This window comes from Crocuta crocuta, unplaced genomic scaffold (genome assembly GCF_008692635.1).
Source record: "Crocuta crocuta isolate KB4526 unplaced genomic scaffold, BGI_CrCroc_1.0 scaffold58, whole genome shotgun sequence".
In the NCBI taxonomy this organism is placed as follows: Eukaryota; Metazoa; Chordata; class Mammalia; order Carnivora; family Hyaenidae; genus Crocuta; species Crocuta crocuta.
Window position 1 is genome coordinate 816,294 of NW_027532417.1, and position 13,004 is coordinate 829,297.

The 13,004-nt window shown below is 34.1% G+C and overlaps 1 protein-coding gene across 4 annotated transcripts in view; it reads right to left on the reverse strand.

Moving 5' to 3' along the window:
- Positions 1 to 263: 263 nt before the first annotated feature.
- The window catches only part of LRRIQ3 (leucine rich repeats and IQ motif containing 3), a 201,070-nt gene continuing 188,329 nt past the window's right edge, over positions 264 to 13,004 (reverse strand). For all 4 annotated transcript variants that reach the window (XM_077778993.1, XM_077778992.1, XM_077778989.1 and 1 more), the window contains 2 exons: positions 9,623 to 10,346; positions 264 to 522 (listed from right to left, as the gene is read on the reverse strand). In XM_077778993.1, coding sequence (XP_077635119.1) covers positions 393 to 522; positions 9,623 to 10,346 — 854 coding nt within the window. In that variant the 3' untranslated portion in view covers positions 264 to 392. The remainder of the gene's footprint in view (positions 523 to 9,622; positions 10,347 to 13,004) is intronic.

A 13,004-nucleotide genomic window follows, 5' to 3' on the forward strand; every position in this document is an offset into this window, starting at 1 on the left:
GGCAGAAATTACTATGCTAAGATTGCCAGAGAAACTGAAAATAGCTTTAGGATTGCTATCCTTGGGATATGAAACAATTTAAGTAATGCCTTTCACCATTTCCTGCAATAAATGAAATAAGCTTTAATTGTTCTTTGGACATTTGGACATAGAAGGCACCTTTTGGGGTACCAAGTTAACTTGATCTAAATTAAATTATGATCAAGAAGAGAAATACTTTAATTATTCTTTATATTTTTAGAAGATTTACATACAAATCCATCTTGTTACATACAGTATTTCTTCTTTCATAGTATTATTTCAAAGTCCTTTAAGTAAATATAATAGCCATAGTTCAAAATGACCATGGATGTGACATGGAATTGGTGCATTTTGTTGTTCCATTGGGAATGTTAGACTGAATTCTTTCTCAGAATTGCAACTTTTGTATTAGCATCTTGAAATCTTTCACATGCTTTTTGAAAGGCAATCATATCAATAACAAATTTTTCTTCACAGTGTTTTCTATATGTTTCTTGAGTCCTAAGAGGAAAAAAAGTAATAGAATGAGATATTTTTAAATGACTAAAAGTATAACATTCATTCAGGGTGTAAATGATAAAAGCAGATGCCTTTAAGATACACATATACAAATGGGAAAAAATTAGAACTCCACTTAGTGCATATAATTTTATTATATCAATAATATCCATAACGTATTCAACAATATGTATATTGGGCTAATATTTCTAAGATTTCTCTTGGCTGTAGCATAATTCCCATAAGCCCTGGTTTAGATTGCCAAGAGGCATTGAAACCAGACTATGCTCTAATTTGCAGAACTTTTACTGAAGCCTCACTAAATCCAAGCTCCTTCTAGGACTCCATTAATGGACTGAATTGTGTCCCCATCTCCAACCCCCAAATTCATGTGGAAGATCTCAACTCTAGTACCTTAGAGTGTTTCTGTGTTTGGAGATAGGGTCTTTAGAGGTAATTAAGTTTAAATGATATCATACGAATGGGCCCTAATCCAATGAGTTGTATCCTTATAAGAAAGCCTTCAGAATTGAAATAATCCTTGAACTTAGTCTTGAAAAATGTGTATTTTTCAGGCAGAAAGTGGAAGGGGAGAACATTTTTTTTTTTGTGTATGTTTATTTATATAGCATGAACAGCTAAAATAAAGGCAATGATGAGACCATAGTGATAACACTCTAATTTCTGGGTTATGAAGTTCTGGGAAAGAGAACAGTGGAACAGATAAGCCTGGAGAAACAGACTTAGAGTTAGCAGATCATGGAACTTTTCATTTGTATTCAGATATACTCAGAAATCAGGACTTAAGGAGGAGATGAAAGGCCAAAGTCTAGAAAGTCTGCAACTTACGAGTGTGTGATTTTTGGACAAGTTATTTAAGTTCTCTTTACCTAATTTTCTTCATTTTTAAAAACGAGATATCCAACTCATGGCGGTTAGTAAAAGACTAAATGAGTTAATACATATAAAATCCTTAGAATTGTGTGTGACATTTAATAACTCCTTTTCAAAAATTTTTTAATGTTTATTTATTTTTGAGAGAGAGACAGAGAGAGAGAAAGCATGAACAGAGAAGGGGCAGAGAGAGAGACACACAGAATCTGAAGCAGGATCTGGTCTCTGAGCTGTCAGCACAGAGCCTGTTGTGGGGCCTGAACTCATAGACCATGAGATCATGACCTGAACCAAAGTCAGATACTTAACCGACTGAGCCACCCAGGCACTCGACATTTAATAACTCGTTTTATTGGATGGATAATAGTGGTATTTATCAGCATAGGAAATACATGAAGAACAGCCAGATGAAGAGAAAGATTGGAATTCTCTTTTGGTAATGTTATGTCTAAGGAACCTGGGTATCAATGTGGTAATGCACAGGAATGAGGAGAATGGCTTATGGTTTAAGAGAAGGGTAATAAAGCTATTCTGCTTGGGATTGGGATCCAGATCTGCAACTTACTGACTATGTGATTTGGGGCAAGTTATTTGAACTTTATCTGAATCAATTTCTTCATTTTAAAAAAGGGACAATCTAACTCATAGGGTTTAGTAAGGAGTAAATGAGCTAGTACATTTAAAGTCCTTAGATGGATGCCTGTCATTTAATACTCCATGAAAACAGCTGTAACTATTTTGAGTCTGGATCTCTGGGGAGTTAGCTATGTCTGGACATGTAGCAGAGTAGAAGTCATAGCAAAAGAGACTTTGCACATGTAATTAATAGTATTAATTAAGTCTAATTAATGTATTAAATACATAAAAATCATAAACTATGGACAAAATGTAAAAAAACAAAACAAAGCGAAAACTATTGAAAGCACTGAAGAGTGAGAGAAACACAATGAACTATTATATTTATATATACCAGGATCAAACAATTGGAAAGCAAAATTAAGAAAGAATTCTGTTTACAATAACATAAAAAAAACCCACAAATACTTAGATGTAAGTTTAACAAAAGACACACAAGGCTTATGCGTGAAAATAATAAAATACTGCTGAAAAAATAAAAATGATCTAAATTAATGGAAAGTTTTACCATTTCAAGGACTGGGAGACAATATTATCATGATGTCAATTCTCTCCAAATTTATCTATAGATTCAATGCAATCCCAATTAATTTGCCACAAGTCTTTGGGGGTAGAAATTAACATTTAAATTTGTTTGAAATATATAGAAGATTAAATTTAGATTAAAATATTTTAACTTATTAAATTTAGGTATTTTGAATTTATTAAAATTTGTATTATATGGAAATGTTACAGTCCTAGACCAACCAAAACAAACTTGGTGAAAGGAAAACAAAGAGTTTGGATATTTCTACTGCTGTATAACACATTACCATAAGTGTTTTGGGTTACAACAACCACCATTTTATTATCTCATAGTTTTCATGGGTCAAAAGTCCAGGCACAGCATGGATTAGCTGGATTTCTGCTTAGGTCTTCACAAGGCTGAAATCAAGGTGTCAGCCAGGGCTGTGATTCTGATCTAGACTGTGAGGTCCTCTTTCCAAAACTGTTGGTTGTTGCCAGAATTCTTTTCTCTCACTTTTCCACATAACCCTCCTCCATCTTCAAGTTAGCAATGTCATATCAAATCCTTCTACTTTGAATCTCTCTGACTTTCTTTTCTGTCCCTATGTTTGAAGGCTCATGGGATGCATTGGGTCCACCTGCATAATATAGGATATTTTCTCTATTTTAAGGTTGATTAATAGTTCCCTTACTTACATGTGTGAAGTTTTTGTTGCCATGTGTGTACTTTGTGAGTAAAAGGAAAAATAGTAAGCAACCAAGGGAGCAGCTAAAGTTGGAGGCCATACAATTAACATTAGTGTAAATCTACAAATTAGTAATCACTTTCAGTCATTTTAACCTGAATGCAAGAAGTAAAGATAGCTGGATTATTCCAAGATGGGAGTTGGGGTTGTTAACATTGTGGAGGCAATGAAAGGACTTCAGAGACATTGAACGAAATGGAGAAAAGAATACCTGATATGAACCCTGGATGATACACTAAAAATGAAAAGAAGTTTATTTGAGGGCCGAGTATCACAATATATTTGAATAATATGTGAAGTGAAAGTAAAAGAAGAAAAGAATTGAAAAGACAGAAGATTTTACCGATAAAATAGCATACAAGAACTTAAAATTTAAGAGGCCATTCAGTTCCAAGTGATGAGGAGGCTTTTACATGTCTATGGAAATGAGTTTACAGGCTGTTGAAATCCAAAAATATTCATTAGACAATTGGGAGGGTTGTTCTTATGAATTTGGAAGTTCACTATGATTATAGCTATAGTTGGACAAAGAAAAGCTTTATAAATCAGAATATAAACATCACAGTGAACAAAGAGAATAGTCTAGGATGACTAAATGAAGGACAAGGAGAAGGTGATGCAATTAGCTAGTACCTTATGTGCCAGATCTTCCATGCTAACTGATAGTCTATTTCAAAATGGATACCCTGTTGCTCTGTCCTGAACAGTATCATCACTTTTTCAGAGTGTGAACAAGAATATGTTATAAAGCTCATGACAAGCTTTTACCTGATATATAATAAATTCTTTCATTTCAACGTCTCTTTTTTATTCACTCTTAAATACCCTTGTGGGTATTTTATCAACTTTCTAAACTAGAGCTTTAAGGTTTCTCTTTCTTTTTTCATTCATCCTCATTCCACAGTAGGATCAGAAATTGGATTCTCAGTAATGACTTCACTGGTTATTGAGATTCATCAAAATGCTTTTAGGTCAAGTGTTTGATACATTAATGAAGAACCAACCAAGAGAAAAAGAACCAAAAAACTGCTGGTCTCTAGAAAGATTGTACTTTTTTGACTCACAGCTGTTTTCTGCATGTTGATATAAAATCTTCACTTGGAAACATTTATAATAAAACTCAGTAATGCCTTTTAAGACATATTACCTAAATAACCAGAACATTTTCTTATTCCTGTTTGTTTTCAAGGATAAGGATATTATCTTTGCAGCAGCTTGCAAGGAAAGATAATTCGGTTAAGATACATTAGGAAGCTTGGGGCGCCTGGGTGGCTTAGTCGGTTAAGCGTCCGACTTTTGCTTAGGTCATGATCTCGCGGTTCGTGGGTTCGAGCCCCGCGTCGGGCTCTGTGCTGACTGCCAGCTCAGAGCCTGGAGCCTGTTTCAGTCTATGACTCCCTCTCTCTCTGACCCTCCCCTGCTCACACTGTCTCTCTCTCTCCTAGAAAAAAAAAAAAAAAAAACATTAAAGATACATTAGGAAGCTCATTTGACTTTGTATCCTCAACAAATTAATGATGGCCAGGCATTCAATTTGCTGTGATAAAACTAAGCTGATTGAATTTCTCTAACGTTGATTTGTGCTAGATTTGTATTTTGACATACTAGACTAGTTTTCATCATCTTTCCAAAATATATTTTCATTAAATTATAGAAAATTTCCAAAAATCTTACACGCATACGTGCGCGCACGCACGCGCACACACACACACACAGTATGCATTAGTGAAAATATTTTTAAATTTTGGAAGAGAAAAATATGAAATATTTTTCATGTTTAAAAAGATATGTAAAGAACCTCAGTAAGTAGTTTAAAATTGCTTATGACTAGGAAAAGGCAGGTCCTTTCTCATTATTTTATCCTCCTTTCTAGTAGAATTTATTAAGTTTATTTATTTACAGAGAGAGAGAGAGAGAACACAAGTGGGTGAGGGCCAAAGAGAGAGGGAGAGAGAATCCCAAACAGACTGTCTACCAGCCCAGAGCCCAAAGGCGGGCTCCAACTAATGAACTATGAGTTCATGACCTGAGCCGAAATCAAGAGTCCCATGTTTAAGTGACTGAGCTACCAAAATTCCCCATAGTTTTTAATTATAGCATTTAAAAATGCAATTTATTTATTTATTTTATAATTGGAAGGTGCCTTTTCATCACTTTCACCTATTTCACCCCTCCCCCTACCAATCTTCCCTCTGGCAATAAAGAGATGAAAAGTTCAGCATCAGGAATATAGTCAATACTATTGTGATAATGTTATATGGTGACAGATGGTAATTGTACTTAAGGTGGTAAGCACTGAGTATAGAATTGTCAAATCATTATGTTATATAACTTTGTATGTGAACTATACTTTATAATTTTTAAGTGTAGATGAAATAAGTAGCTATATGGATCTCTAAGTATTTCTAGGCAAGCCTTATACATATGTGTTTACATTCTTAGGACAGTTAAAATGTCACCAGGATAAAGCTGTGACTGATAAGCTTCAATCTAATGTTAGACAAAATTATGTGAAGGACTCTGAAAGAGTAAAAAAAAAAAATTACTGGGAATTGTGTTTAGTGAACCTTTCCGAGTTACCTGTGCCTTTCAATCTCTTTGACCTATTCTACAACTCTATAAGTTGAAGAAAACTATGAGTAAATACAAATGATTATAAAGTGTAAATGAATTTTGTCCAATGGAGTTATAATTGATAATTGTTAGTGGATAATGACTAAATTTATTTTGACATTCCTGATTTATATATACATGCTTTTAAAACTGTCATTTGAACTGGTTGTAACACCTAACTGGTTCTTTAATGAGTTAAATAAAATCTTTGATGTGTTCATTTTATATTTGAGTCACAGTTTTACATTGTTTTTTAAAAAATTTTTAACATTTATTTATTTATGAGAGACAGAGAGAGACACAGCACGAGTGGGGGAGGGGCAGAGAGAGAGGGAGACACAGAATCCAAAGCAGGCTCCAGGATCCGAGCTGTCAGCACAGAGCCCGACATGGAGTTCAAACTCAGGGACCATGAAATCATGACCTGAGCCGAAGCTGGATGCTTAACCGACAGCCACCCAGGTACCCCGACAGTTTTACATTCTAAAAAATATCCTTTGTAAAGAAGATGTGGTATATATACAATGAATATTATTCAGCCATAAAAAGAAGGAAATCTTGCTATTTGCAACGAATGGATGGATCTTGAGGACACTATACTAAGTGAAATAGATCAGAAAGACAAATACTACATGATCTCACCTATATGTGGACTTTAACAAGCAACAAACAGAGCTCACAGATACAGAAAACAGATTGGCATTTGCCAGACGAAGGGGATGGGGAGTGGGTAAAGTGTAAGAAGGTCAAAAGGTACAAACTTCCAGTTATAAAATAAGCAAGTCATGTCATGTAATGTACAGCATGGTGACTATAGTTAATAACACTTGTATTGCATATTTAAAAATTGCTGAAAGAATAAATCTTAAAAGTTCTCAGCACAAGAAAAACAATTGTAATTATGTGTGGTGACAGATGTTAACTAGATTTATTGTGATTATTTCACAATATATACAACTATTAAAACATTATGGTGTACACTTGAAACTAACATAATGATATATGTCAATTATACCTCAATAAAAAGATCCTTTGACAACTAATAAAGTTTAAATTTACTAAATTTAGTTTAATATATTTTGAGCCAAGGCTAATTTTCAGAGCCTTTGCACAAAATCATCATGAAACAATTTTCAAAAGGTTTGTGTTTGTTTGAGGCTGCTTTGTCCAAAACGTGTTCTAAACATTAGTGTTTTAAGATATTTCTTAAAAAGCAGCTTCTGTGGTAAAATGCATGTTTAAAATGCAACTTTTTTTCCTGGTAGGATTCCTTATTGTCTTTGACATGTGAATATCCACTGAGATTTACAGGCCATTTCTAGTCCAATTTAATGTTTCTTAAGCAATTGCACTTTCAACTACTCTCCTTCATAAACCTCCGCCATGAGTAGAGCAATATTCACGACACCCTTCTTCTCCCACCACATTTCCTATTCTGAAGTCTCCAATTTTGCTCATCCACTCTGCCAATAATGATTTCCTCTCAGCTCTCTTCTTTACCAAATTCAAATTGACAGTTGTAATTTTCCTTCTTCTATGTTTTGTAATGATTCAAATATATGCTTATATTTGCCATCGAACTATGAGTTCTTAGAGGATCAAGAATATGATAAAAATTTTCGTATGGTTGTTGGGAAGAACTGAAATGAACTAACACTTTGATAAGTTTAGTTATGCCCTCTCTTTAAAGGTGTCTTAGATTATTCTGATCTATTTATTATTTACCATTTAACTGGAAATTTTAATTTTGTCTCTTGATAGATTTTATATTATTGCTTGCATTATTATTTAACTCTGGCAGTCTTATTGCCTGATGACTTATCTCCCACTTAGATTTTCAGTTTCCTGGGGCCAGATAATCTTTATGTCCCCACATCACCCGACATCTTCAATAGCTGAAAGTGAATTACTATGTGAATAATTTGAACTGAAGGTAAGAAACGCCAATGATCACAGAAAGAAAAAACTGTGTAGGAAAAATTTATTATCATGTAATAAGAACTTATTCTTGGATATGCATTCTAATAGCTAGTGAAGCTATTTTCAAAACTTGGTTAATTATATTTTCAGTATATATTTAATAATTCTGGTTACATATCTTCACCATACAAGCATTTTGAAAATATATGCATTATTTCTCATTGCAATGGCTTAAGTATTAATAAGTGTACTTATTGAGATATACATACATATAATGTAAAATTTGCTATGCCCCACAGGCTCTAGTATATATATATACTATATATATAATGTAAAATTTACCATGCCCCACAGGCTCTAATATATGACTTAAATGGACTTACATACAACTATTACTAATTAAAAAACTGGATTTCAAAAAAATTTTTTTTACCTATTTTCCTCAATAAATAATTACTCAATAATTTTGGAAGCTAGGTATTGTACTAGATACTGAAATGGAAAGATAGACCAAATTACCTTATAAAGGACTTTACAAGCTAATCTGATATAGGCTGTCTTAGGATAACTGCTGTAATTAAGATTTAAATAAAGTGCTATGAAAGAACCGCCAAATGAAAAGGATTAATTCAGAATGGAAGAGCAGTTGGGGAAGGGTTAAAAGTGAAGATCCTATTTCAGTTGGCTACTAAAGGATGCATAATAAAAGGATGAATTTTGTCAGTGGTTGTACAGTTCATACACTGAATGATGGGAAGAAATAGGAGTGAAACACAGTCACATTCAGCGAGCATTAGCCGCTAGTGATGATGTCTCCCTGGAGAAACAAGGTTCTTATTCTCACCAATCAGAACACTCCAAAGCACTCTAAGCTGCATAATAAAATAGAGACTTGTGATGCGTAATGATATGCAGATAGTACTAACTGTGTGGGCTGGTAGCACTCTTTGAGAGTGCGTATTTGAAGAAAAAGGGGATAGTTTCAGTAAGGTCACTGGAATAAAAACTCCAAATCTGAGTAGAGAATAATTTAGTCTATCTGGAGCAAATCCAGAGTGCTGTTAGGTGAAGAGCGAGGAAGCCATGGCAGAAAACTTAGTGAGATGAGTCTAGATAAACTGAAACACAGCATGATGTCTGAAATGCCACTTTAGATTAGATCTTGTCCTGTGGACAACTGCAAGGTGTCAATATATATAAGTAGGAAGTGGCATGAACAGAACTGAATTTTAAAGACAGTTGAGGCTTGTAGGCTGGAGAAAAGCTATGGGTTGAGGAAAGGAAGTCTTGAAAATGAGATGGAGCTTTCACCTGAAAGGATAAAATGTGAATTCTTAGAGTGGTTATGAGATTCTGCATTCTAATGGGAAAAGGAAGATGGAAAAGGATCAGCTTGAGACTCTCTTGAGCAGGAAAATGAATAAGGAAACATACTAGATGTTGGTGATGAGACAGACTGAGTTGTAGAAGACATTGAGGTTTCTAGCATTGGTCAAGAGGCTGTGATGATGCCATTTGAAATAAGAAACATCACTAATCAGAAACATCACTAAAAAGAAGCAGATTTTATTGGATGAGGGTGGAGAGGGGATGAGATACAGCTGTTTTCTTGTCTCATCTTTGGTAATATATTAGAATGTATTTGTCCTTTTTTGTGGTAGTTTCTCTTTTTATAAAGAAAATATATCATGTTAAAAACAGTATTGTTTATTAGATATCAGCAGTTAGTATGCAATATTTACATGTATTTGACTTAAAAGTTTCTATAATATCAAAACTGTACTTACCTAATTTCCTTCATTTGTTTAAGTAAATTCTTTTGATATTTTTCCATTTCTAGTCTTTGCTGAACAATCAGATGTTTCTCTTGTAAGACAGCCTGATTCTTCTTCAATCTGTCCATTTTAATCATTCCTTTGTACAAAAGAGTGCGCTCATTGCTTATGTTTTGAATTAATAAACGGTCTTCAGTCTTTTGTTTTTTTTCTTTTAGAAACAGAGCTCTCCTCTCTCTAACTTCTTCAAGGTATTTGAATCTCTCCTGCCAAAGTTGTTGTAGACCATTTTGAATTGTCTCATTATATTTTGCAATTAGTTTTTGTGTGGCATTTTTCTTCTTATTTAAGTTTTCTCGAACAGTTACGCTCACTTTTTCTTGGGCAACTTGCGCCAGAGTTATAGCTGTTATTTTTTTTTTATGGCTTTCCTGCTTCTTTTGTTCTGAATAATGTTTATCAATGTCACAAAGTGTTTGGAGTTTTATTCTAGCTCTGTGTGTTGTAAAAAACTCTTTCTTTACATTATCCTTCAAGGGCATGTCTTTTTTTTTAATTGCTGGTTTTTGATGAGTGGTAGAAAATGGCTGGACGTCTGTAGGAAAATAACCTTCTTCCTTTTCTTTCAATAATGCAGCACACTTCAGTGAATCTGAAGTATGCATGAGTAGTTTGAACACTGATATCCTAAAACTGGCATCCAATTCTTCATCCTTAGCTTCAGATTCCTTCTGACCTACATCACAGGGAAGACAAATATAATACATTATATAAGTGCTAAGCACAGTTTATTTTCTGTACCTATTATTTCGAAAGCAACATTAATAAAGTTGACAAGAACCTGTTATTGGTTTTATTAAGAAGCATTTTTCCCAACTGATGTTCTTTTTAAACTTGTGTTTTAATAGTGATTTTGGAAAGGGAAATCACTATTGAATGCACTGATTCCTATATTTCCTGCATTACCTCTCACAATTACTTAACTTGCAATAATTTAATAAGTGTCTTACCTTACACTTAGTACTTCATCATGCATATTAGTTTTACATACATTTATTATCTCATATTGTAAAGGGCTTTGTAATCCACTTTACCATATTTGTCTTAACTCTGGTGGGAAATAATAGCTGCCATTAAAATTGTTTTTTCTTATATTGGACACAGGAATCCCTCAGCTTTGCTATTATGTGTGGTAATGAGACTAAGTCCTCTACAGTGAAGTGTGGGCAGAAGTGATATGTGTCATTACTGGTCCAAGGTTATTAAGAAACATATATATCTTCTTTATATATTCTCTTTTCTTCTGGCTCACCATACAGAGATAAGGACAAGGCCCTTAGAAGATGGAGAATGCACAAGGTGGAAGGTCACTGGCTCCCAGAATCACTGCTTGAAAAACTAGTTGCTGGGCAGGATTAATCAAACTTGGACTCTTATAGAAGCTAGAAATAAATGGCAATGATGTTTGAGCCAATATATATTTCTGGGTCTATTTGTTATTATAGCCAACCTAACTAATATAACAAGCTGAATCACATTATTGTTCACATATTTATTTTCTGACAACCCTAGTTATGAATTCAGTATCTGACAGCAAGTACAGGTTAAAAGAAAGTTATGTTTATTAGACTTAGAAAAAGATGTTTTCCATGTTTGAGTAATTCCCTTATCAAAATTACATCTCTACTAACTGTAGTCTACAAAGATTTTAGTTTTCCTAATAGAAATTCTCTTAAAGTCTTTATATGTTAAATGCAAATCTGATGGTGGAGGTTTTATGGAAGTTGAGGTGGTCATAAAGAAGGTAGGACCTGTGGTCTAGGCAGGGAGTAGGGAAGGAGCAAAGAGACAAGATTTTCTCTAGAGGCCATAAGAATGTCAACATTAGAAAAGGAAATAGAGCCTAAAGTGAAGCAGAAAATCAAGTTTAGCAAATATAAAGGTAATCCCAGAATACAGTCATCCAGGGGTGCCTGGGTGGCTTAGTCAGCTGAGCCTCCGACTTGAGTTCAGGTCATGATCTCATGGTCCGTGGGTTCCAGCCCTGTGTCAGGCTCTCTGCTGACAGCTCAGAGCCTGGAGCCTGCTTCAGATTCTGTGTCTCCCTCTGTCTCTACCCCTCCCTTGCTCATTCTCTCTCTCTCAGAAACTAATAAACATTAAAAATTTTTTTAATAAAAAAAAAGAGTTTGGGTCCAAAGCAAGGCACTAGATACAGGTTTGTGACTTCACGCCCCGCATAGGGCTCTGTGCTGAAAGCATGGAGCCTGCTTGGGGTTCTCTGTCTCCCTCCCTCTCTGCCCCTTCCCCACTTGCTCTCCATCTCTCTCTCTCTCTCTCTCAGTCTCTCTCTCTCATAAATAAATAAACTTAAAAATTTTTAAAGATTATTCATCTTGAATAACATAAATACTGCCATTTATTAAAGCCTTATCCTGCAGTAGTTACTAGGCTTACTTCTTTACATGTGTACTTAACATTTATTTTAATATTGAAAACCTTCTAAAGTAGATGTTATTAACCACGAGTCATAACAATACAGCTAATATATGCTTAGTGTTTGCTATATGTCACATTGTTCTGCATCCTTTAAATTATCTCATTTAGTTTCCTCAACAATCTTAGAGTAAGTACTGCACTATTTTCATCCCCATCGATCTTATAAAGAAACTGAGGCTTAAAGGAATAGCCAATATTTTGGAGTAAGATCCTAACATATAGCTGATGTCCAACAACAAAACAAAGAACAAATATCTGAGGACTCTGGAAAATAAACAAAAATAAATAGAATGTGACCTCTTAAAAACATCAATACTTTTATAACAGAATACAAAAGTATCTAATATAACATTTGTGATACCCACAATATAATCCAAAAGACATGATGAGTGAAAAGAATATCATGAAGGATATTACTTTATATAAAAAAAAGAAATAATGCAATCATATAGGCCATTTAGATTCTTCCTTTATGTATTTTATGTGAAGTGGTACAATATTAAGTAGACTGTGCAAAGCTAAAGATTTATATTATAATCTTCAGAGAAAATAAATATATAATGTAAAGAGGTCCAACTAAAAATCCAAAGGATAAATTGAAATAGATTATAAAAATATTTGAATGAACAAAAAGAAGATAAGGAAAAGGAAACAGAGGAACAAAAAAACTGAGGACAGAAGACAAATAATAAAATGGTACTGATCTAATGGGATTACTGTCCTCAAGAGAAGAAGCACCAAAGAGTTCCCTTTCTCCATCTCTCCATGCACACATGCCCTAAAGAAAGGTCATGTGAACACACAGCAAGATGGTTGCCATTGACAAGCCAGAAATCTCACCAGAAATCGACCATGCTCGCACCCTGATCTTGGACTTCCAGTCTCCAGAAAATAA